Here is a 25,972-nt window from a genome sequence, read left to right as displayed (position 1 = left end):
CCCGCCCTCCCCGCCTGGGGTCAGGGACCGCTCCCGCCGCCCCCTGCAAACCCCGGGACAGCCCCCCCCCACCCCCCGCCTGGGGTCAGGGACCGCTCCCGCCGCCCCCTGCAAACCCCGGGACAGCCCCCCCCCACCCCCCGCCTGGGGTCAGGGACCGCTCCCGCCGCCCCCTGCAAACCCCGGGACAGCCCCCCCGCCTGGGGTCAGGGACCGCTCCCGCCGCCCCCTGCAAACCCCGGGACAGCCCCCCCGCCTGGGGTCAGGGACCGCTCCCGCCGCCCCCTGCAAACCCCGGGACAGCCCCCCCGCCTGGGGTCAGGGACCGCTCCCGCCGCCCCCTGCAAACCCCGGGACAGCCCCCCCCCACCCCCCGCCTGGGGTCAGGGACCGCTCCCGCCGCCCCCTGCAAACCCCGGGACAGCCCCCCCGCCTGGGGTCAGGGACCGCTCCCGCCGCCCCCTGCAAACCCCGGGACAGCCCCCCCCACCCCCCGCCTGGGGTCAGGGACCGCTCCCGCCGCCCCCTGCAAACCCCGGGACAGCCCCACCGCCCTCCCCGCCTGGGCTCAGGGACCGCTCCCGCCGCCCCCTGCAAACCCCGGGACAGCCCCCCCGCCTGGGGTCAGGGACCGCTCCCGCCGCCCCCTGCAAACCCCGGGACAGCCCCCCCGCCTGGGGTCAGGGACCGCTCCCGCCGCCCCCTGCAAACCCCGGGACAGCCCCCCCCCACCCCCCGCCTGGGGTCAGGGACCGCTCCCGCCGCCCCCTGCAAACCCCGGGACAGCCCCCCCCCACCCCCCGCCTGGGGTCAGGGACCGCTCCCGCCGCCCCCTGCAAACCCCGGGACAGCCCCCCCGCCTGGGGTCAGGGACCGCTCCCGCCGCCCCCTGCAAACCCCGGGACAGCCCCCCCGCCTGGGGTCAGGGACCGCTCCCGCCGCCCCCTGCAAACCCCGGGACAGCCCCCCCGCCTGGGGTCAGGGACCGCTCCCGCCGCCCCCTGCAAACCCCGGGACAGCCCCCCCCCACCCCCCGCCTGGGGTCAGGGACCGCTCCCGCCGCCCCCTGCAAACCCCGGGACAGCCCCCCCGCCTGGGGTCAGGGACCGCTCCCGCCGCCCCCTGCAAACCCCGGGACAGCCCCCCCCACCCCCCGCCTGGGGTCAGGGACCGCTCCCGCCGCCCCATAAAAACCCAGGAACAGCTTCCCCGCAGGTTAGGGAGAGTTCCTGCTATGTCATACCCACCTAGGGACCACTCCCCCCACCCCCAGCCTAGGGTCAGAGACAGCTCCCCAACTGCCTAGGGATAGGGCTGAGTACCTGCTTCCCCTCTCTCCCCTCCACAAACCTAGGATCTGGGGGACAGGGACACCTCCCCACCTAGGGACAGGGCTGAGACACAGCCCCTCTTCTCCCCCCATCCCCACAAACAGGGCCAGCTCCCTCTCAGTCCTAGGGACAGGAGCAAAGAGAGGGAATATCTCCTGCCCCCCAAACACAACAACCAATGAGGAAAACCCAGAGGGGGAAACAAATGCATAGAGTCAGGTCCAGATACTGCCCTGGAAGAGTGAAGCCTGCTCCCCCACAGGAACAGCTCTACCCTTGGTGGGGGTGGTAAGAAACCACCCCAACTGTGTGGGTCAAGAAAGCTCTCAACTGATAGCTGGGCAGCAGAGAGCTCAGTGAGTAAAGAAACCAGAGATGCTCTCTGAGGAAGGCACTGGGCACTAACATCCAGCTATTACATGTGGCCAACACCCACCAACACTATAATTCTGCTCCAGAAAAGAAGTCAAGATTGCCTGGCAGGCTTTGTTCGCAGTAAACTCCCAATGCTCTTTATTACCCATGTTCAGTTCACTTTCTTTGGCATGTTAATGACCCTTCCAGAGTCCCTTTGATTTTCCCTCTGGTGGGAAAACAGAGCAGGCAGCCCACGTTGAGAAAAATAATCAGAGTCTGGCTGTGTCTGCATGGGGCTTAGTGGGGCATAAGCCCTGGCTTTCTTTTTGAGCCAGTTAGTGCTTGGCAGCTAATTTCCAGAGGTTGAGGGCATTGAACAGCCTGGATGAGGTGCTTTCGGTAGGAGGAGGATTTGGGGGGCTTTTGTGTTTCTCAGCAGAGTCACTGTTCACTTTGTGTTGCTCAGCCAGGCCGTACTTTAATTTCCAGTAAACTGCCAGGACACGTTCACGTGCCTGAGCAGCAAAGATACACACGGACGCCTCAGGGTCATGTATTAAGCCCCCGAGAGCTGAAACAAAAGACAAAATGTTTACTGGAAACTACAGAACTGTCATAAAAACCATTTATATCCAGATATGCACCGCACACCGGGGTCTTTGCATATTCACATTCAGCTGTCTGAAATACCATTCCTAAAGCCCTGCATTTCCCCCTCATCTACAGCACCTGTAACATATATCCCCCCCCCCCTGGCTAGATCCTCTGCATCCTCCTACTCATCGGCAGCACCCACGGAACACTACCATAAAGTACTTAAAAGTACTTGCCTGACAGGACTTTGTTATGCTTGATGCCTAAACATGTGCTGGGTGCTTCACAGAAACTAGTCTAGACACTGTGCAGGTCCTGAAGAAATTATGATATAAGGCCTCAGTACTGCAAGTTGTTCCATGGGGGCAGATGCCTCCACCTGCAGGGAGCTTTACTGAAGTCAATGGGATTCTGCATGAGCACAGTAATCAGATCACGAGGAACAACTTGCAGGATTGATGCATAAGTTCAGACATAACACAACAAGTGAGGATAATAAAAGGGGAGTAGGTGGGGGGAAGGGAAGAGCTAGGAAAATGGTTACATTAATAAGATCTCACATTAACTCCATGAGGCATGGACACATCTATGAATGCTCAGATGCCACTCTGGTGCATGGGATAAAAATATCTAGACAGACAGCCACCCCAAGGAGCATGGAAGAACTTACAAAGGCAGTAGTGGGAAAATTAAAAAAGGGGCATCCAAGCTGATGACGGTGGCACAGTAGTGGAGATGGTGCATGAAAGGAGATCAAATCAAATATACACTTTGGGGCTGACTGATGTAAGGCTTTGAAAGAAGCTTGAATTTGATATTGTCATAAATATAAAGGCAAGGCTAACCACCTTTAAATCCCTCCTGGCCAGAGGAAAAACCCTTTCACCTGTAACGGGTTAAGAAGCTAAGATAACCTCGCTGGCACCTGACCAAAATGACCAATGAGGAGACAAGATACTTTCAAAGCTGGGGGGGGACAAAGGGTCTGTCTGTGTGTGTGATGCTTTTGCCCGGAACAGAGCAGGAACGCAGGTCAGAACTCCTGTAAAGGGTTAATAAGCAATCGAGTTAGATATGCGTTAGATTCTGTTTTGTTTAAATGGCTGATAAGATAAGTTGTGCTGAATGGAATGTATATTCCTGTTTTTGTGTCTCTTTGTAACTTAAGGTTTTGCCTAGAGGGAATCTCTATGTTTTGAATCTAACTACTCTGTAAGATATTCACCATCCTGATTACAGAGGTGATTCTTTTGCTTTTTCTTTAACTAAAATTCTTCTTTTATGAACCTGATTGCTTTTTCATTGTTCCTAAGATCCAATGGTTTGGGTCTGTGTTCACCTATGCAAATTGGTAAGGATTCTTATCAAGCCTTCCCCAGGAAAGGGGGTGTAGGGCTTGGGGGATATTTTGGGGGGAAGACGTCTCCAAGTGGGCTCTTTCCCTGTTCTTTGTTTAACATGCTTGGTGGTGGCAGCATAAGGTCCAAGGACAAAAGGTAAAAATTTGTACCTTGGGGAAGTTTTAACCTAAGCTGGTAAGAATAAGCTTAGGGGGTCTTTCATGCAGGTCCCCACATCTGTACCCTAGAGTTCAGAGTGGGGAAGGAAACTTGACAGATGTGGAAGGTGAAGGGGAGCTAGTGGAGGCATTCTAAGAAAGGGGATGATACAGTCATAACACAGAGATGGTTTTGGTTCAGGATTTTGGATGGATTGGACGGGGAATAAACTGAGTATGCAAGGGACCAGACAGAAGGAGTTTGCCGTTATCAGTCTGGGAGAGGATTAGGGAGTAGGCAAGTGCTTTTGCTATCAGAGCAGAAAGGAAGAAGCAGAATTTTGAAGAGTGATGGAAGAAGCAGCAACCTGATTTGGTCATAGCATGGACACTGGAGAGGAGACAAAGATGATTCAAGGTTACAGGTCTGGTTGACAAGAAGGATGGTGGTGTTGCCTACAACATTGGAAAAAGGGAATAGAAGAGTTTAGTTCTCATTATACTGAGTTTTGAATTAATGGTGAGCCAAACAATATAAGATGTTGGAGTATGTGTAAAAAAAGAGACTGAACTTTGAGAGATCCAGAGTGGATTTGAGAGTCATCAGTGTTGATAGAAGTGGTAGTCAAACACATGCGAGCAGGGGTGCCAACAAGAATAAAGCATAGAGGAAGAAGAGGTATAGAGTCAAACTATCACCGATACTATTTATACAGTTCCTTGCACAGCAAGAGTACTGATCTTTGTGCATATAAATCCCAGTGCCTCCTCAGACACACATACACACTCAGACACACACATACTCATCCAAGGCCACAGGAATTTAAAAATGAAGTCTTTACTTACCATTACTTATGATGTCCAAATCTTTCATTTCCATCATGTTGTCCATGTGCATAACCAGGAACCCTGAACATGCCATTAAAAGCAGGGCATTCCCATTACTCTCCCACCCTCCAATAGGGACTTCCACAGTTTTTGTCTTTCTCACAAGGATGCCCTCAGGTATTTGGACAAGTTCCTAAATCCTGAGATGGAAAAGCTAAGGAGATAGGACTTGATCAAAAAGCCCACTGAAGTCAACTGGAGTCTTTCCACTGACTCCAATGAGCTTTGGATTGGGGTCATACTGAGAGGCTGGCTTTCAAGATGATGACATACATTTTTGTAGAGAAATTTCTATAGGAGCATCCAGGGGAATTTTGGAGGTGCCCACAGGATTAGTTGCTGATGGGTGGAGCCCTTAGGGGTATTCTGATAGCATAAAATCCAGGAGTGACTCCTGTTTCTGTATTGCACCCAATACTAAATCCTATAAGGTCAAGAAATCAGGGTATCTGGCAAAAAGCAATTAACTTGCACTACTAGAGGGAACAGCGCAACAGACTGAAAAAGTGCTTCTATGGAATTGGCTAAAGAAATGCAAATTCTTCTGTATTTACCTATGAACATGGCTGCAGCCCTTCGTAAAGAGGGGTGTGTGCTGCTGAGGTAGCACTGGCTTTGGAACAAGAACCTTTGGACATTTTCTTGACGTGTCTTCACCTAAGACATCAATAATGCACAGAATGAAAGCTTAATGACAGGGATGACCCTACACAATCCCTCATGACCCTACCCGCACAGCCTGATAAATGGGTATCTTACTCTGTGTAAACCCTCCCTCAACCAAATCAACACACAGTTCTAACAATGAACGCAGAGATTACTTACAAGGTACTGACAGATTTCATCCACATCTTCTTGGTGATTGTGCCAGGCCTTCCTGTTGCCCACCTGTTTAGGTAGTCTCCATTCCAGGAGTCGAGAACATTCATCCAAGGCATTCTTACATTTCTACAAGACAGGATGGAGTTCCCACAGTTAAAAGACTGGAAATTGGCAATATTTTCCAACTGTTAATAACCTGCAATGAAAATGAATCTTCTGGAATTTCTTCTTCACAAGGTGATAGGGAAGCTCTAAGTTTTTTCCAGAAGGAAACACATTAGAGTAGATAGATTAGGAGAAGATTCTACATTGAAAGGTGGAGCAGGAGAAAGAGGTGTCTGGGGATAGTGATGATTGAGGCTCGGAGCTAAATGACTGTAGGAACTTGCCTCAGCCATGTCAGGGTTGCCCTCTTGCAGGTGCAGAAGTAATGGGATCAAGCTGTCCAAGACATCCTCCTCTTTCATAAGCCCCCGACTCTTCTTCACCTTCTTGACCATTTTTCCGAACAAGGAAATGGCAGCAGAACGCACATTCGCTCTCTCCTGAGAGACACACAAACAGAGGAAGTCAACAAGACAGGGGTCTTTTTAGTGAACTGTTGTACTCCTCTTGGTTTGTAATGAAAATTACTGGACTGTTTATGCTGCTCTATGATCCACATCAGGGTTTTTGACAAAACAATTTTTTTCACAAAAAATTTCTGTGGAAAATGTGTTTTTTGATTGAAAAATGTTGGCCAAAAGATTTCAGCGGAAAATGGGAATTGCAGTGCTCCACAGGAATTGTAGTCTGCGCCTTGTATTCCCATTCTCCTCTATGGGCCAAGATCCCGAGTTGGACTACATTTCCCATAATTCAGCAGTTCTTGAGCTGTGAGTCGGGACTCCCAAAGTGGGTCACGATCCCTTTTTAATGGGGTCGCTAGGGCTCGCTTAGACTTACTGGGGCCCAGGGCCAAAGCCCAAGCCCAATGGCTTCAGCCCTGGGCAGCGGGGCTACGGTTGCCTGGGGCTGAAGCCCTTGGGCTTCGGCTTTGGCCGTTCCTACCTGGGGCAGTGGAGCTTTGGCTTTGCCTCCCCAGCCCCACCTGAGGGTGGTGGGACTTGGGCAGGCTTAAGCTTTGGTCCCCGTTCCTGGGGTCCTGTAGTAATTTTTGTTGTCAGAAGGGGGTCGTGGTGCAATGAAGTTTAAGAACCCCGCCATAATGTATCACACACACAGCCTCCCTTTTTGGTAAGGGAAAGCTGTGCAACGTGGTGTTCGCGATGCATGCTATACAGATACAGGGCTTGATCCTTCAAGGTGCTGAGTCCCTCATCTCCTACTGACTTCATCAATCACAGTTGAGGGCACTCAGCACTTCACAGGTCAGTATATATGATAAGAGCTGAAATTGCTCTTCTTTCAACCCTGCGACTCCTTCGGTTGCACAAAGTGTGTTGTGTAATTGAATATGCTATGTACAACATGCGCAGCTGTAGCATGTGAGTATCACACCATGAACAGCCCCCATCACATGCTACAGTAGGGGCCTAACCTGTTAGGCATGGCTACAGCATGGCCTGTGCCTCCAAGTCAGAGACAGCAGGGTCCACTGGGCTGGGACAGGCACAACACAAATGTGGTGGGGCAGAAACAAGAATGAAGGGAATGAAAACAGGAAGAGTGACATTGTTTCATTTCTGTTATTTGATACAACTGAGTGCTGGTGTGCAATGGACATGCTCCTCACCTCCCCTTCCCTCAGCCCTTTCACACTAAAGTGCCACAAGTCCTCCTTTTCTTTTTACTGTTGTCTTACATCATCAAAGAGGAGCCTAAGGGGACTGGTGATGCAGCCAACATAACTTGCTCCATCCAAGCCTCTGAGAATCTTCTTCACATCAGCAAGAGCCTCCACAACCAGCCTCCCGTCCACTCCACACAAGCTGTTTATCATGGCTGGCACCAGGACATTTATCTCCTATACAGAAGAAGTTGATGCAGTAACCACCCCACACTGTCTCACCAAGGATTCTGGCTTTCAGTTTAAAAAGAAAACAATCAATGTGAGACATTAATTATCAGAGAATTTTTCCAAATACTGAAAAAGCCCTCAAGAAAATGGCAAGGTTAGCTTAAAATGGACTTTCCACAGAATTCATACCCTGTTCCCTGAAAATTACAGCCTACATCACATTCTTTCCCCTCCCCAATTCACTTCTTTGTCATAGCTATGGTGTGAGGCTTTTTTTGGCTCACCATGTGTGAATACAGGAGGCAAACAATAATAAAAACCCTTTGAAACAAAGCTGACATGAGGTTTTCTTTTCCCTTTTGTGTTTATTTCATTGCTAATGAAATGACTGATTTCTGCTCACGTTTGTATATAAATGTATAATACTAGTCCTCTTTAATATAATCCCGTGGTTTTCAACCTTTTTTTCCATTTGTGGACCTCTAAGACATTTTGAATGGAGGTGCAGACCCCTTTACAAATCTTAGACATAGTCTATGGACCCCCAGGGGTCCGCAGACAACAAGTTGATAACCACTATTCTAAGTAATCAACAATCTTTCACAGACCCCTTAGACATAGTCCATGGATCCCCAGGGGTTTGTGGGCCACAGGTTGAAAACTACTGCTATAATCCATAAACAGTTCTCAGATTGCATTTTATCTGGTAATGCAGAAATTTATTTCCTACCCTGTCTCTAGTGTGCAGTGTTAGATACCCAATGAGCAGGGCCTTACAAAATTCATGGCCATGAAAAACGTGTCACAGACCATGAAATCTGATCTCCCCCATGAATTCTGGTCTTTTGTGTGCTTTTACCCTTTACTATAGATTTTAAGGGGGAGACCAGTGTTTCTCAAATTGGGGGTCCTGACCCAAGAGGGAGTGGTGGGGGTGGGGTCGTTATTTTAGGGGGGTCACTGTATTGCCACCCTTACTTCTGCACTGCTGCCTTCAGAGCTGGGTGGCCGGAGAGTGGCAGCTGCTGACTGAGGGTCCAGCTCTGCAGGCAACAGCGCAGAAGTAAGGGTGGCAAGACCACACCATACCATCCTTACTTCTGCGCTATTGCTGATGGCAGCTCTGCCTTTAGAGCTGGGCTCCTGGCCAGCAGCCACCGCTCTCCAGCTGCCCAGCTCTGAAGGCAGCACCACCGCAGCAACAGCACAGAAGCAGTAGTGCAACCCCTCTTCCATAACTTTGCGGACCCCCCCACTCCCACCAACTCCTTTTTGGGTCTGGACCTCTACAATTACAACACCATGAAATTTCAGATTTGAATAGGTGAAATAATGAAATTTACGTTTTTTAATTCCGATGACTGTGAAATTGACCAAAATGGACATGAATTTGGTAGTGCCCTATCAATGAGAACATGCCTCTTCCTTGAAAGTTTCACTGATATCCATAGTAGCACTTTCAAGTCCATCCAGTTAAAAGGTTTTTTTATATGCTTTGCAAAGCTGAGATCTGAAGCAATATTAAATGCTGCTCACTGATCCCAGATCCAGGTAAATGGTTCTGGGCCTGCTTTGAAAGGGTGGGATCTGGAGCAATTCTAGATGCTGTTCACCTAGCCTTGGTCCAGGCCAGCAGTTTTAGTTCTGCACCAACAGGAATGGAATCTGTTTCACTTCCATCAGCAGTAGTTTCTTAGTGCTGAGAGAGTTACTCTAGATTTCTACTAGTGTTACTGATACTTCCGGAGCAATTACACAGATATTGACTGCGTAATGAAATGGATTCCATCTCACCTTCCCTGGCCAGTCTGCCATGGTGATCAGTCCTTTGACGCACAACGCTCGGATAATTGGATCTGGGTCAGTCAGTCCTTTCAGCAGACGGATCACAGAATATTTTTCTGGGAGCCGCTTTGCCTGTGGCATATGGAGAAGCTAAAAACACAAAGAGCAGGTCAATTACAGGCTGTAAAACAGAGGGCTGTCTGTCTGTTCTCTGGATGAACATTACCATGAAATTGTTGTAAATGCTCCAGCATGCATGAAGTCTATTTCCATGCCTAGAGGGGAATGAAGCCTGCTCCTTGTGCTCAAGGCAGGTAAGAATTTCATTCCATATGTTTATAGACTATCCCTCAGTGGGCATGAAGTCTATTCCATGCACCAACAACAAGTGCAAAAACCGTCCCTTGTGTCTGCAGTGGGCATGATGCCCATTCCTTGGGCTGACATAACGAGATTTTTGAGATTATGCAGGTGAATCATATGCTACCCAAGCAATGATCTCAGACCACTCACTCATGTGTGGGAGTCAGCGTGCTGGCCACATCCCCTTTCTGCTGTGCAACAGCTTTGTTGTTCCCATGCAAGCACCAGCCATGAAATTCTGGCCCCAACCAAGTCCAGGGGAGTTTGCAATAGACTAGGGCTGAGCTTCACTTTGGAACCCTAAGTGTAGGTCAATACTGGCTCCTCCCATTCCAGCCCCCCAGCAGTTACAAGGGAACTGGTGATTAGTTCTCAAGGAGAACGTTTAATGTCTTCACCTTGGCACCAAATACTCCTATTTTGTTTCTACAGAGTGCTCACTGCTAATATTTATTTAGAGGTATTTCTACTATGCTTACCACAGTACCTAAGAGCTCAAGGGCTGTCTCTCTAATCCCTCCATCTCAGTAAAACCATGGCTAGTCGTTAGATTCTCTTAGAACTATAAACATCCATCACAAGGTAAAGGAAATTTACAAACATTCTTCTCCTTAGTTCGAACAATGAAAAATCTGTAGGTCAGGTATGAGCTGTAGCAGCAGGTGGCAATAAGAGTTGGAACTATACACACATTTTGCAAAAGGAAAAAGGCACTTGGGATACACACTGGACAAACATTTCAAAATAATTTGCCATTACGAAGGTGCTTGACTGTCCTAAAGGCGAAAATTCTCAAACATGGGTGCTTAAAGGTGGGCATCTAATTCCATATTTAGGGACTCAATTAAGCAGCTTGATTTTCAGAGGTGCTGAGCTCCTGCAACTACAGACTGCACTGGGAACTCCGGGTGCTCAGCACTTATGAAAATTGGGCTACTTATTCAGGTGCCTAAAGACAGAGTGGGTACTCAAAGCTAGGTACCCACATTTGAGAATTTTGGCCTGTCTATAAAAGATACTTACATACTATAAACCTACATTTAGGAAAAGAGAGGGAGCACAAACCAAAGCACAGGACTAAAAGGTTTCTATTCTGGTCTCTGCCACAGACTTCTTTATGTGACTTGGGGAGTTAAGGCCTTGTTGACGCAGTTTCCCCATCTGTAAAATGGGGTTGATAACACTCATCTACCTCAATGTGCTGCGGTGGGGAGAAATGTTCAAAGGGCCTTGAGATCCTCAGAAGGAAGATGCTGCAGAAGGGCAAAGTATTATCGCTATTTCTGACACACGCACATAGTCTCTTGAACACTCTCAAAGGCTATCCAGGCTTTCCCCAAATGCTCAGTGAATCAGATATAGGAGACACTTGGAGTTTGAGGTCAGCTGATGAGCCTAGAAAGGGAAGATGCAGCTCATGGTCTTTTGTACCACAATAGATGCAAGCCAATAACTTTTACCTCAATGAAAAAGGCCATCGCTGTGAGCTTGTGCTGTTTATCACCTCGTTCGAGGAACGGGACCAGAAGGTACAAGATCCGCCACAGCTCACAGCAAGAATAGTGGACCATGGCTCTGTGGGAGCAAACAGATGCCCTTATTACGGAGGAGGTGAGTCAGCGGGGTGTGTGTGTGGGGAAGTTGGCAGAAGGGAGGGATGGGGGGAAGTTGGCAGAAGGGAAGAATGGGGAGATCTGGCGAGAGCAAAGCTCTTGCCTCTCACCTTGCAAGCAGGCCTACCCCGCGATGGTGCTCCTCAGAGCTAGTGAGCAGTTCCCAGCCTCCCTCCTTCTCAACAGAGGTGAACTCATAGTGGCATCCCATTTTTAGGAGAAGGGTCTTCACGGTCTTCACAACACAGCTGCATTCAGAGTAAAACCCATATTAAAGCAACACTGGCCTTGCTCAGAGCAATCCTCTATCCCATCCCCCCAGATACCTGCATTGTGTCAAGACGGGACTCGCAGTACACTGCGATGTCATGGAGATGGCAACCCCAACCCTGCCCTGCATGTCCAATGCACAGTCACGGCACTGAGGCCTAAAACAGGCAGCATGGCCAGCCCGGTACTGCACACGAGACCTCCAAGGCCAAGCCCACACGGCTCCCATGCTGTACCTGCACTGCTATAACTGAGCCGTTGAGCCCAACACCATGCTGCGTGTAAGCGTACTGCACATACACAAAACTCCACTATATCAGTGACACCCCGCCCTGCACAGCACACGTGCACGGAGCTGTAACATCACTGCTTGTAAGAGGGAGGAGCATTGGGGTGCTGAGGGGTGGCTTCACTGGAGTGAGCGTATGGAAAGCATGGAGCTACGATAGAGTCCTATAGATAATTATTTATTTGTATTACGGTAGCACCCAGGAGCCCCAGTCCTGGACCAGGACCCCATTGTGCTAGGCGCTGTACAAAGCAAGAAGTGAAAGATGGTCTCTGCCCCAAACAGGTTACATCTCAGCATGAGACAAGGCAGACAGACAGAGCCAAGCAAACAATGAGCCAATCCCAGGCCGCATGGCAGGCAGTGGTCTCAGCACCCCAGCAGCCTGACTGCTGTCGAGCTTTTTGTCGGCATTGTGGCAAAGGAGCGTTTAAAGAAGGGATTGGAAGTAGCTTGGCGGATGTGTATGCGGAACGCCACCCAGGTGAGAGGGTCAGTGAAGGTGCTTGTTTGACGGAGGCTGGCACTGGGGGCTGACTGGAGGTAAGAGTCGACCTCTCAATAGTGAATGAAAGATGATATGGATAAGGGATGGTGTCCCTAGTCTCTGTGTGCCAGAAGCTGGGAATGGGCAACAGGGGATGGATCACTTGATAATTATCTGTTCTGTTCATTCCCTCTGGGGCACCTGGCACTGGCCACTGTTGGAAGACAGGATACGGGGCTAGATGGACCTTTGGTCTGACCAAGTATGGCCATTCTTATGCTTGTATGATAGGGAGGGTGGGGACAGGCCATAAAAGGCCTGGAACATGATGACAAGTAACCTATCCAGGCAGCTGAACCCGGGGAGGAGTCTGATATATACAGTTAGCATCTCGACCTTTCAGTAGTTACCATGCAGGGAGGAGCTCCTTCCTGGAGACCCCACTGTCGGACAGGCTGAGCCCAATGCTATAGTGCACCTGAACAAGCAGGGCCATCAGGAGGCGGGGATAGAAGCGTGTCACCATCTGTGTGCACATGGATACAGATAACACCTCGCACAGAGCACTGGCTGCCTGAAGGAAGGAAACAAATGCAGGTAAAATCCTCTGCCTCTCCCCAGCACTTCTATTTCCTATCCAGTCCTCGGTTGCATGGACCCCAGCAAGGCTGCTTAGCCCAGGGCTTTGCCAGTAAGAAGAGGTTGCATTGTTTTGTCATGGTACCCCCACCCGTTCGCTTAATGCTCTGCATTGCCACGCAGGAGACCAGGGTTTCAATGCCAAAGAAGAGGCAGCGTGGCCTAATGGACAGAGCACTGGACTCGGATTCAGGAAGCCTGGATTCTGTTCCCAGATCTGCCACTGGCCTACTGGGTGACTTTAGGCAAGTCACTGCCACACTCTGTGCCTCAGTTTCCCCATCTGTGAAATGGGGATAATGATACTGACTTCCTTTGGAAAATGCTTTGAGTCCTACTGACCAGGACCAGCTATATCTGGGGCTGCTACCAAAGTGGGGTGCTCAGGCCTTGGAGAGAGGAAGCACTATGGAGATGGGAGGCAGTGCACCTACCCTCTGACAATGAAGGCAGGAGCGAGCCTGCTTGGACCCTGAGCAGGAGAAAAGAGGAGAGGGAGGAAGTGGAGTGCTGCAGACAGTGGGAGGAGACTGACTGCTCAGTCCCTGTTGCGGAAGCAGAGGGAATGGCACCAGTGAGTCCTCTCCAGGTCATTAAGTAGTAGCTAAATGGGCTCCACAGGGAGCTTTGTCCAGCCATGTATGACAAGACAGTTGGTGTCTGGGACACAGCATTTCCTGAGGAAGGCAAAGAAATGGAAAACGGGAGCATTTTCAGGGCTCTGCCAGAGATACAGGGCAGCTCTCCCCATCCCTTCCCCAGGGAGAATTCACAGCAATACATCCCTCAGACGTAGACCTCTCTCCTCTTTGAAGGAAGAGGAGAGTCATGTGTGAATTGTTTCTTACAGCTATAGGTATGAAGAAGGCTTTATCCTCAGAGGTGCTTGGCCTCTCCTGCAGCTCCTTCAGCAGCACATCCAGAAGTCTGTGGGAGTGACAGATTGCCTCTGTTTTGGCCAGTGTTCTCCACATCCCAGCTGCATCTCTACGAGTTGAGACAGACAGTTGCATGCTGGATCGGATACACATAGCTCTGCCAACACTACAGTCTGACTGGACAATTGACATCTAAGCTAGGGTCAGGGCTCCATCGGAGAGATGGTGACTACAGTGGGGCCTCATCCCAGATACCAAGAAAACAAAACTATGTACCTAAAGCAGTAAGTGACCCATGTTACATGTTCCATCACCTTGAGATAACATGGTGGGCTGAGACCACTGTCAGACCTGCAGTCTGCTAGAAGATAACCAGCCATGTTTTTTACCTAAAAGATACATTCAGGTCACACACATGCATGTGGGGTTTTCACAGATGACTGCTGGTTCTACACATATACCTCACCACGCTGCAGACCTAGTGTCTACATTGGGCTGGGGGATGTACAATCACAAATACACCCTTGCCATGAACAGACCATTACTTCCTGCAATGCGCGGGGGCTCCTAGCCCACTGTGTCCTGCTACCACCGGTATGGAATCTCCCACTCCTGGGAAGGATCGTCATGGAGGTGGAGACAAAGCACCTATGACAATATTTGTAGTCTTTAGATTCCCTTCACCCTGGGTTTAGAACTGGGTATGGGACTGAAGCTGCACAAGTGGCACTGGCTGATTGTCTCTTGGCTACAACTGAAGACAACATGTCCACATGGATTTTATTAGGTCAGTCAGCTGCCTTCGATATGGTTGATCATGAAGTGTGCTTAGGAGCAGATGGAACCCATTTGAAGTGGCTTTGCTCCTATATACATGGCATGGCTGAGAGAGTGATTACGGTGAATAGTTTGTCCACCCCCCAGACTGATTTTCTGTGGAATACTGTAGAGTTCTGCCCACACTTCTTGTTTCATGTGTACACAAGGCTGCTAGGTGGGTGACAAAAGAAACATGGGCAATGGTGCCAGCTCTTTGTGGACAATACCCAGCTGGATATCATCATCATTACAGCTGATTCGCTGGTGAAGGGGACTGGATGGCCCCAGGTCTACAGGAGACTTGAGCTTGGATGAGGCCGAGCTGGCTGAGATTCAGCCCAGACAGGGCAGAGAGATTGTTGGAAGGTTGTGGGACACAACCAGAAAAACTGACTAGAATCACATCACCTCCACTAAGCTCAATGAGGGACGACCATTATTTTTGAGTCAGTGTACTGCTCTGGGGTCGTACTAGACTCAAGGCTACTCCTGAAGCCCAGGGCACAGCCATGCCAAAGGGCTTTCTCCTCTTGCTTGGTAAGCCAAGTGTGACCTTTAGTTTGGACATGGGCACTTTGCTGATCTTATCTGTCACCTTGAGGTTAGACGCCTGTAATCCACTTGCCTCTTGGGGCTACATCTTGATACCATTCAGGAGCGAAAGTTGGTCCAGAATGCAGCAGTTCATTTCCTGAATGGAGCTCGACACTGCAAGCACATCACCTTGGTGTTCTAGGAGCTGCACGTGGGCTTCCAAGTGGAATTCCAGGGTGTTGGTACTGTGACACTGAACCCCATATTCTTCACAGTGATATTATGATGATACGATTATGACACAATTATGATGCATTTTATGCAAGATAGGTCACGTGAGATATCATTGAAAACGCTATGATTTGCGGAATATGATTATCCTATTTGTATGCATGTATCATTTTTGTATCTGAAGTCAGGAATATTGACTATGTATCTGTATTTCTAATGTGTTTACACCTGGGGAACACCCACTAAGCAAAAGCCTCTCAGTCTAGATGGCTGGCTGGGAAGGGCCCATTCAAGTTAATGAGCCATTAGAGAGAACAATAGGCCTTCGGAGAAGCTTATCTCCCACCTGGGGCACCTTCCTGAGGATGCTACAGACAGCCTCCAAGGAATAGCTGCTGTGACGCTACAGGTATATGTGACCTGGTCACCTGGTGCTGGACTCCATCTTGGGGTGTCAGTATTTTTCCACTGACTGGCGTGGGAACCAAACTTTGAAACAAAGGATTCCTTCCATATGCAAAAGCGATATAAGCAGGGGAGTGACATCATCAGAGTTCTTCACTAACTCCCCCACCCAAGGAGACTCCTGGAAACAGCTGAGGAACAAAGACTGAACTGTGGGAAGTGCTGGACCCAGACTAAAGGGATTTTTAGCCTGTGAATAGAACACCTGGGGATTTCAAGCTGTAAGCAAGTGCAGCTTGCCCCTTAAGAATCTACAGCCTGCTTGTATCATCACTTATGGTGAGAATTTGCTATTCATATCAAGCTATGTAGTACATTACACTTAGGTTGCGCTTTTTGTTTATTTGCTAGGTAATCTGCTTTGATTTGTTTGCTATCCCTTATAATCACTTAAAATCTATCTTTTGTAGTTAATAAGCTTGGTTTTGCTTTATCTAAAACTAGTGTGTCCCCAGTGTGTGGAAGTCATAACTCGGGGCAGAAAACTGTTGCATTTCCTCTCCACATTGAAGGAGGGGGCGAATTTCATGAGCTTACGCTGTACAGTTTCCTGTGCAGCGCAAGATGGTATAATTTTGGGTTTACACTCCAGAGGAGGTGTGTGCCTGAATAGCTGGGAAGTACCCTAGCTGGAGTCTTCCCATGCAGTAGCTAGTCAGAGTATCTGCATGTAACTGCAGCTGGGTGTGTCCCTACCTGCATGTGTGTTGGTGAAAGTACAGGCTGGAGCGAGTGTGTCACAGCAGTGCAGTGTAAAAGAGAGCCCAGGCTGGTGGGTCAAGGGGGCTAAGTGGTACCCCACTTCCAGGTGGCACTCCCTGGAAGTTCCCGGGGGGAACCCATCATGGGTACCAACAAAGAAAACCCTGTACTTCTGGGTTACCTGGGAGTCCATCTCTCCCCATAACATATTGCCATAGCTGCAGATTCTGAAAGCCCTCAAGCTGCAACACCCTTGATACAGAACAGTGGAAGTTGTGGAATGGATTTTCCCTCTTGGTCTGCTGCAGCCTGGACTGGTCACCCTTTGGAACACACCGCAAAGCCCATCTTTTACCCTGGCTGTCTGGGGAGGAGATAGGATACGGGTCGAAGAGGGTTATTCAATGGCCTGGGGAAATCATGTTTTGGGACTATATCTGACGGTAGCTGTGGGCGGGGGGGCAGGGGCAGTGGACTTCAGCCATCTACTCTGATTTTTTCCCCCCCAACTACTGAGAATTTTAAGTTGTGGTTAGAGGCACCCTGAGTCTAGGGAGAGCATGTTCAGCCTCTGGAGACAATGGTACCAGTGCACACAAGAACCCATGTACACATGCAGATTTTTGTTTTTCAGGCACAGGCAGCTGTATGTGTGGTCATGCGCCAGTTCTGCAGACGGAGAATTTAGCCTCAGGTGCTCTCCTCTGTGGGATTTCCCCCCTTCCACTCATTGCAAGCAAGCGAGTGACACACATCGAATAGCATAGTTAGTAAATGTCACATAAGGCATCTGGGCAAATCTGTGATTCGTGCCATTATGGGATGGAAGCCAGAGGGGGTATCATTTCTCAGTGGTTAGTGGTGTAATCTAACCTTGCAAGAAAGACATTTTCTGCACAGCAAGGAAGTTACTGCCAGTCTGAGACCTCTCAGGAGGAGAGGAAAGAATAAGGAATCCAAAGAATGAGCTGTCAGTATCCCGGTCATTAGGAAGTTTCATACCTGTCCAGTGGAAGCGGACATTTTAGAAGGGCTGTGGACACTTCTTCCATGAAAGCACGAGCCAGGAGGCATAAGGCCATCATCACTACCTGTCTGCCATGGGAATGATGGATGGCTCTGAGCTGGGAGTGGATTCTGTCCACAATCTTTGGCACCTAGAAGAAAACAATACAGCTTAGAGTGTGTGTGCGTGCACATGTGTAAGGGGTTCCTTCTGGGGTAAGAATCAGAGCATAATAGGGCAGACACTATTAATGAGAGCAATTCCACCTTCCTGGAGAGCACATCAAGCATCATTATAGAAGACCTCTAACTTTGCCTGGTCCTTCTCCTTGCCAAGGCAGGAGTGTTCCCAATGATAGATTTTCTAGTCTTTTGTAGGAGAGATTGATAGCTACAAACAAAGTTGAAGAGCAAATCAGTAGGACTTCTTTAACCAGAACAAGAGGGAACTGCAACAGCTTGAAGAGAACCCCTTGTGCTTCCAGATGCAGTCTTCAAGTCCCGAGACAATGGAACAAAGGCTCATTTCCCAGCTTTAGACAGTCCACTTGCAACACTTAAAATATCAGCATCACAATGAAGAAAGAGTCCCGCTGACAGTACCCCAGGACAGGAGATTCTAAATGCTCCCCAACTCCCAAGAGCCTAATACCTTCATCTGTATCTTATGCTTGTACTTCTCCAGGATTACATTCAGAATAGTCTTTGATGCTTCAATGGTGCTCTCATTGGCCTTCTTCAGGCTTTCTACAGCTGTCAGGAGAAGGTCTGCCATCTGGTCTGGGCTGAGAAATTGTCCAAATCCCTGGAAGAACACAACCAAAGCACCTGATGTAGGTGACCCAGCTGGACACCAACTCTGCCGCTGGCACAATTGATAAGCAGAATCCAGACAAGGACAAGTTTGGCTTTTTTCAACTTATTTAAGAATGAGCTGCCTCCAACAATTTCAAGGCCATTCAACCTTACCAATGCTTCACAAGAGCTCAACTGCTCTGGTGTGTGATGCGTTCAACCTTTGACTTTTTCCTGAGCTGCGTGTATGGGATCCTGTAAACAAATACCCTTGGGAGTATTATTTAGTCACTGCTTCAAACCAAATACTCCCGTAGATATTGTTTAGTCACTAGTTCAAACTATTCAGTCAGTGAGGCCAACCAAGCTTCATAGGTATCTTCTTTTGTGCTCACTGAGCCTTAGATAAAGGACAGGTAGTTATTATGTAAAATATAGATGAAAGGAAAGTATTATGGCTGACAGGCTCTGAGCAACAGCTGGTCAGGAATTTTCTGTTCAATTTTTCCAGAAAATTATTTTTTTCCTCACAAGAAAAAAAATTGAAATATTTCAGTTTGACATTAATCTGTATCCACCCGTGCTGCTGCACTATCTCATGGGAGTTCAGGTGCCCCCCATTTTCCAATATGGGCTGGGTTACAACTCCCATGATGCACCCCGGATCCTCCTCTGGCTGAACTGCCACAGTGCATTACGGGAAATGTAATCCACCTGGGGATCCTGGACTATGAAATGGAATGGGGGCAAGAGGCACCCGAACTACAACTCCCATGAAGCACTGTGGCAGCTGGATGCAATTCAATGTCAAACTGAGCCAAAATGAAGTATTTTGACATTTCCAAATTGAAATAATTTGGAACTTTCCATTCTGTGAAAAATGTTGATATTTAAATTTTTCATCCCAAATTGGGATGAAAAATGTTGAAATATCAGAATTTTCCACAGGTCAGAAATTCCTATTTTCAGCCTGCTCCGCTCTGCACTGTATATGAAGAGGCACAACACTGGGAACACACATGCAGGGTGTAATGAAAAGTATTTCTGGCTGTGTTGAGGATTCACCTTAACAATTTCAGAGATGTTCTGACAAGTCCTGGTGGGCTCGTAGATACCCAAGATCTCTTTGGGCATTTGATGTAGCATTGCTGTCACAGACCCCATCTTCCTCTCAGGTTCTAGGAGAAGACAATACGTTTGGGAAAGGTGGAGAGAGTCCAGAGGAGAGCAACAAAAAAAGAGGTCAGCTTTTCTAAACCTTTTATATGAGGAAAGGTTAAAAAAAAACTGGGCATGTTTGAGATAAGAAGACTGAGGAGGGGACCTGATAACAAATATGTTAAGGGCTGTTATAAAGAGGGTGGTGATGAATTGTTCTCCATGCTCACTGCAGGTATGACAAGTAATGGGCTTAATCTGCTGCAAGGGAGATTTAGGGTAATATTAAGAAAAACTTTCTAACTCTAAACACAGCTAAGCTCTGGAATAAGCTTCCAAGGGAGGCTGTGGAATCCCCATCCTTGGAGGTTTTTAAGAACAGGTTGGACAAACACCTGTCAGGGATGGTCTAAGTGTACTCAGTCTTGCTTCAGTGCAGAGAGCTGAACTTCATGATTCTCAAGGTCCCTTCCAGCCCTTCATTTCTATGATTCTGTGTTTGAAAGGCTTCCCATTTTGCTCTTAAAAGACTGGCTTCCTCCCATTCTCATTCATGTTCCTGAACCATAGCTGCACTTCAGGCTTGAAGTCACAGCGCTTGATGGAGCAGCAGGTCTGTTGCGTAACAAACACCCTACCATGGAAAATATCTAACAGCCTTATCCTATTCCCTAGAGAATATTCTTCACTGGTTCTTTCCCTCAAAACATTACGCACTCACAGTGACCTACAGATAGCTTAGTTCCTGTGGCATTCTCTGCCCTTACCCCCCTTTACAAAATATACCCCTTTTAAATGTAACCTTCATTAACAGTGGCCCTGCTCTCCATCCATCCCTCCATGAGTATTATAGTGCCACCCACCGACACAGCATCTGAGCACCTTCCACAGAAAATCAACAGCAGCAGCAGCAAAGTCCCTAGTGGGCTCTCACCTAAAGACCTATTGGGGTTTCTAAACTAGTCCATTTATAGCATAGAGAAGGGAAGACGGTCGTCTGCTTACAAGCTGTGTTCTAGCCTAGTTCTCCAAGAAGACACCTGTTCCTACAGGGACTCATCATCGTGTTAGGGTTCATGTCCAGCTGTACACAGGCAGGAGCTTTGGGTCCTCTGCGTTTGGAAAGCCCCCTCTTACCCTTTTGGCACCACATGAGGGAGTAGAGGAAATACAAGCCTTCCATAGCCTGGCGGCCAATCTCCTTCTCCGGGTCACCAACACGCAGGGCCAGCCGTCCAATCAGGAGCCCCAGCCTGGGGAACTCGTGTGACATCTGAGTGAAAATCAAAGGGGGAAGGAAACGGTATGGTGGTTTGGTGGACAAAGAGAACCTGTCATCAGTAGCCATAAATGTGCCACACAAGGGGAAGAGAGCATGGCATCAGGCTACCAGGGGTCAGAGATCACTCACACAGAACTTAGGATGCTCGACTGCCGCTTGTAACAGGCAAACACTGGTTTTCACAGCCCTCGCTCGCTCATGAGCTTTCTCTGATGTCATCCAGTGGGCCAAGTGCTGCAGGAATAAGCAAGGGAGGCCTGTGTTAGAAACTGCAGAACAGGGGCATGTGTTGCAGTGAACCCCGAAAGCTGATCTCTCTCTGACCTGATCACCACAGTATTAACCAGACAGGCTGTCTGAGTCCTGCTCCCTTGCAGGATTTGTGTCACAGACAATCCCCCTGACACATACCCCTATAAAGAGGTAAATCTGGCTTTAGCACCATACGGTTCACCCCTGTGTTCATCAGGATTGCAGTGTCCTGTAATCAGCCTACTGTGTTGAGGGACTGCTGCAGTATTCCATCCCTCCAAAGGGCTGGTCCCATTCTCCTTCTGAACCCTTTGTCATGTCCAGAAAGTCAGATAAGACTCAGGTAGATCTCACAATCCTCCCCATCCCTGGGCCTCAGGGACTTTCTAGGTAGGAAGCAAGGGAGTGAGTCTCCTCTGAATACCACTCCCCCATCCGTGGATCACTCAATCCCTCTGGAGAGGAAGGGAGGAGTGGGTCCCTCTGCACCTGAGAGCCATTCCTACTTTTCCAGGTCTGATAGCTTCTGTAGGAAGGAGGGTGAGAGTCTTTGCTATTTCGCTTCTGGTTTCAAACTCGCCCAGCTAGACAGGAGACCCCAGAGTTAATGCTCCACAATCTGATGCTAGAGACCCACCTTCCATTTCCATTCCTCTGAGAGAGGGACAGGGGAAAGGGAGAGCCTTGCCATAGCTGTCAGCGACTGGAAGGAAGGACAAAGGGAGTCCTTGGCTGTGAAGAACAGGACGAGCCTACTGAAAAGCTATATCAGATTTCCTTTCCCTTGTTTTCAATTGAAATGACTTTTTTCTACTGCCCTAAAGCAGCTAACACTACACGTGATCTCCGCTCTATGGAGCAAGATGTAGGGTCCCATTCGAGAGACAACAGAAACACAAACCCTCCCGTCTCTCCCTCGTACCCTCCACTCCTCACACCGCCACAAGATCACACTTCCCCCACCCTCTGCCCGTACCAGCTCAATGCTGCTTACATCCAAGAAGTTCTGCAGTTCAGCTGGGTTTGGCTTCTCTGACAGGAGAGCTCTCAGCATCACTTCCAGGGCATCCACAGTCTGGTTGTACAAATCCTGAAAAGACAAAGAAGAGCCGCAGCACTTGGCATCAGACAAAGCCTGTGACGTCTAGGAGCCTGTCTGTGGGGGTCTTGTGACACCGCACACACACTTTACAATCTCTGCTTCAGACCCCTCCATTGGCTGTTACTGCCAGAAGGCCTGATATGAAACCAGATTCTTGGTCATTCTCAGAAGAGGGCTCTATCTGCAGCATGGCATAGGACAGGGAAGTTGCAACACAATCACTGGGCTCTGGACACTGTTCGTGACCCAAAGCCCAGCAAGGACTCAGCTTCAGTGTGTAATTGTCTCAGCAGGGTGGAGAGAGCTCCTCCTTGCTCTGTTATCTCCAGTCTTTTTTCCACCTCACACAATGCACATGCCTCTTACGCACCAGACACCAGGGGGAAAGCTTTTTTAATCAGCTCTAGGCAAACCAAACTTCCCTGGAGAAAGAACTTTGATGTGCTGGGAAGGCTTGTGCGCACCAAAGACCCTGTGAGCTATGGTGGTTAGAGCTGCAACTCCTGGGAGGGACACCCAAGCTGGACAAGTCAAAGGCTGGGGACCAGATGAAAAGCAGCCCATGGGTCCTCCAGGTTGGGAGTCAAGTGATAGGCCAACCACCTATTCTCCTAGAAAGGAGTTAAGCTACAGAAACACAACTTCCCAAAGTTCTGCAGAAAAAAAGACGGAATTATCTGGGCCATGTGTTAAGAATGAAGCCAGCGTGTCTGCCATGGAAGGTGTGCCATTGGGCAGCTGGAGGAACACAGGAAAGGGGCTGCCTTAAAGAACCCCTCCATCAAACAGGACCTTGAGAGGGACCCTTATGGGACGTAACACATGGAGGACATGCAGAGAATGGCCCAGGATACACAGGGATGGCCGAGCCTTGTTTGTGCCTAAGCAACATTTGATGGTGCAGGAAGGATTCAGATTCAGATTCAGATTCTAGGCAAGCCAAGGGAGTGGGTGTAAATCAACCAAAGGACACAGAGGCAATGTGCTCAGAGGAGGACAATGAATTACCTTCACATTTACTTTGTGGCCTTCCTGCCTTTGCAAGGCCTCGATTGAGGGCAGGGCAAAGATGCTGGCAACGCAGACAATAACCACATCCAACTTCTCTTTACCTTCCAGAGGCGGCTTCACTTTGCTAGCAGAAAAATAAGCACCCATTGGCATTCCTGCTGTGGAAGGGGCACCAGGGCTTTCATTTCTGTCACTGTGGGACCGTGAGAAAGGAAGGGAAAACGTGGCTGACAGAGGTTTGTGCTAATGCTTTCGGCATAAAGGAGCAGCATGGATGAGAACAGCAGGGACCGGGCTAATTAATATTATTGTTATTTGTGTTACAGTCGTGCCTAGAGGCCATAACTGAGATTTGGGCCCCAGTGGCCCCCATACATAGTTAGAGACAGGCCCTGCCCAAAAGAGCTTACAATCTAATTACCCAAAACTGGCAGAGGAAGTATCATTACTACTCCCGTTTACAGACAGGAAATTGAAGCACCGACTTGCCCACTCAGGAGTCTGTGGCAGAGCCAGGAAGTGATCCAGCCTCCAGAGTGCCAGTCCAGGGCCATAACCGGGAGACCACATTTCCTCGTCTGCTGGCAGAGTATAGGACTGGCATTGGGGAAAGCAGCAGGGGTGTGGCTATTCTGGCATCCTGTATCTTTGCTGGGGAGAGGATTAGCCCATACTCACAGGGGAACCTCTGCAAACATCTGAACAGAGTGGGAGGGGAGACTCCATTCAGACGCCATTCACAGTGCTTGGATTCAAGATCCTCCATGTCAGTCTGAACAACCCACCCAGCCAGACGGCGAGCAAGGTGAGTGCTCCCCGTTCCGTCCCTCTGAATGCTCGGCAATGGGAGCTGGACGTCCCTCCTGGGAGGTTGGGACTGCTGGCTCCACAGAGTCAGGGTGAGACATCCAAGTACCTGCAGTCTGTGATGAGCAGCATCCCCTGACGGCGCACGGCACTGGAGCGCAAGTCCAGAGAATCCTGCGGCAGCGATTTAATATGCTTCTGTGAATCTCAGAGGAGATAAATGTAGTGATGAGCTCCCAGCAGCCCTGCCAACCCCAGTGTTTGTCCCTCTGCCCTAACAAGGGGGTGACCCCAATCTCCAGAGAGCACAGGGGGGTAGCTGACCCCCAAGGCCAGACCAAAGTCCCAACCAGGCCCCCAAGTGAATAAAAGCATAATGAGCAGCCCTCTCTGACCCTCTTGCCTTGTGTCCATGCTTGACAGTCAAAGTGAGCTGGGGCAAGTCCATTCTCTAGCTAAGCCAGGGATGGAGCTTTCTCAGTGGAGAGTCCTCTGCTGAGGAATTTACCACAGGAGATGTAGGCCAGAGCCACTCACTGGCTCCCTCTAAAGTACTCTGCAAGGCTCATTTATTCCAGTTGGTTTATTTTTGACCATTTTCTGTGCTGCCTCTTGGATTCTGCATTAACTCCCTCGCCCCAGGGGAAGAGATCCCTTGAACTGAGAGGTGGTTTGCCCGAAAGTTTGACCTGGTGCCAGACTGGTCTGCTGCTGCCTGGGCGGCACAGGTGGGCCGGTGGGATCTCCTTTGTGACGATATAATGCTAAGTGTTCTGGCTTTTGTATGGCGCTTGCAGTAGAGTCCTTCCAAATTAAATACACAAAGACATGCATTGGAACAGTGTCCCCGTGTCAGGAAAACTCACCACCCATGTGTGGCCCTTTATAGCTACCACCTCCCTCTATACTAACCTTTCTGGTTATTCAATGAGCACCTTTATTTGGATAACATGGATAACACAGCTCATTGCTTCTGGAGTGTCTGAGCTCTGTCTGAGCCCACGCCTGTGTCATCTGTGCTGTCGTAAGGCAGGTTAGGAGCAGCATTCCTTGAAATTCTAGATATAGCTCATCCATCCCACTCTGTCACATGGGCAGATCTTACTCACCACAATCTGCTTGACAACCATGAGTTTCTGGCTGTGAAGGGAGTTCGTTTTCTGTTCGTGCCTGCTGATACCCCTGTCAAGTTCCTTCATGGATCGTGGACCCACCCAAGCAAGGAAAGAACATGTGATATAAGTATGGAAAGGAGACAAACATCAGTCATTAGACACTGCTCCCATCAAAACACCTCCTGAAGATTCACACATTCTCTGTTGTGAAGCAATTATTAAATACACAAGTGCACCCCTGCCCCCCCCCCAGAAGTAAAATCAGAAATCAAATTACTTGGCCCCTGAATGTGTGCGCTGAGTGGATGGAATGAGGTCAGAACCTTAGGCACTTAGAAGCACTGCATAAATGCCTAGCTGGATTGCGTGCATGATAAATGTCATGGGATGGTTGGATTAAAGTGCATAGAAGTGTGAGGGGAGAGAGACATTACAGCAGGGGCGGGCAAACTTTTTGGCCTGAGGGCCACATTGGGTTTCTGAAACTGTATGGAGGGCCGGTTAGGGGAGGCTGTGCCTCCCCAAACAGCCAGGCGTGGCCCGGCCCCTGCCGCCTATCCGACCCGCCCTGCTTCTCGCCCCCATCCAACCCCCCTGTTCCCTGACAGCCCCCCTGGGACTCCTGGCCCATCCACCCCCCTGCTCCCTGTCCCCTGACTGTCCTCCACCGCCCCATCCAACTCCTCCTCTCATTCCTGACTGCCGCCCAGGGACCTCTGCCCCGTCCAACCACCCCTTCTACCTGTCCCCTGACTGCCCCCGGAATCCCTGCCCCGAATGCCCCCCTGCTGCCCCATCCAACCCCCCCTTTCCTTCCTGATTGCCCCCTGGGAACCCCTGCCCCCATTCAACGCCCCTGTTCCCCGCCCACTGACCGCCCTGACCCCTGTGCACACCTCTGCCCCCTGACCACCGCCCCA

The 25,972-nt window shown here is 49.5% G+C and overlaps 1 protein-coding gene across 4 annotated transcripts; it reads right to left on the bottom strand.

Moving 5' to 3' along the window:
* Positions 1-1,844: 1,844 nt before the first annotated feature.
* On the bottom strand, positions 1,845-25,201 carry MROH7 (maestro heat like repeat family member 7). Of its 4 annotated transcripts, XM_078854120.1 has the most exons (19): positions 24,047-25,201; positions 23,128-23,254; positions 22,012-22,107; positions 20,895-20,999; positions 20,621-20,756; positions 19,391-19,503; positions 18,183-18,335; positions 17,528-17,682; positions 13,745-13,883; positions 12,668-12,831; positions 11,322-11,459; positions 11,059-11,173; positions 9,245-9,385; positions 7,295-7,456; positions 5,880-6,035; positions 5,494-5,616; positions 5,223-5,325; positions 4,627-4,689; positions 1,845-2,259 (listed from the first exon to the last, which is right to left on the bottom strand). In XM_078854120.1, the coding sequence occupies exons 1-19, from the start codon at positions 24,067-24,069 to the stop codon at positions 2,024-2,026; spliced, it is 2,448 nt and encodes an 815-aa protein (XP_078710246.1). In that variant the 5' UTR covers positions 24,070-25,201; the 3' UTR covers positions 1,845-2,023. The 4 variants fall into 4 exon arrangements, with proteins under 4 accessions (XP_078710246.1, XP_078710245.1, XP_073213707.2 ...); XM_078854119.1 differs by lacking the exon at positions 24,047-25,201 and having other exon boundaries at positions 23,128-23,429; XM_073357606.2 differs by lacking the exons at positions 4,627-4,689; positions 24,047-25,201 and having other exon boundaries at positions 23,128-23,429.
* Positions 25,202-25,972: the final 771 nt, after the last annotated feature.

The sequence above is a fragment of the Lepidochelys kempii genome, chromosome 8, assembly GCF_965140285.1.
Source record: "Lepidochelys kempii isolate rLepKem1 chromosome 8, rLepKem1.hap1, whole genome shotgun sequence".
Taxonomy (NCBI): Eukaryota; Metazoa; Chordata; order Testudines; family Cheloniidae; genus Lepidochelys; species Lepidochelys kempii.
This window is presented reverse-complemented; position numbering and strand designations above follow the sequence as displayed.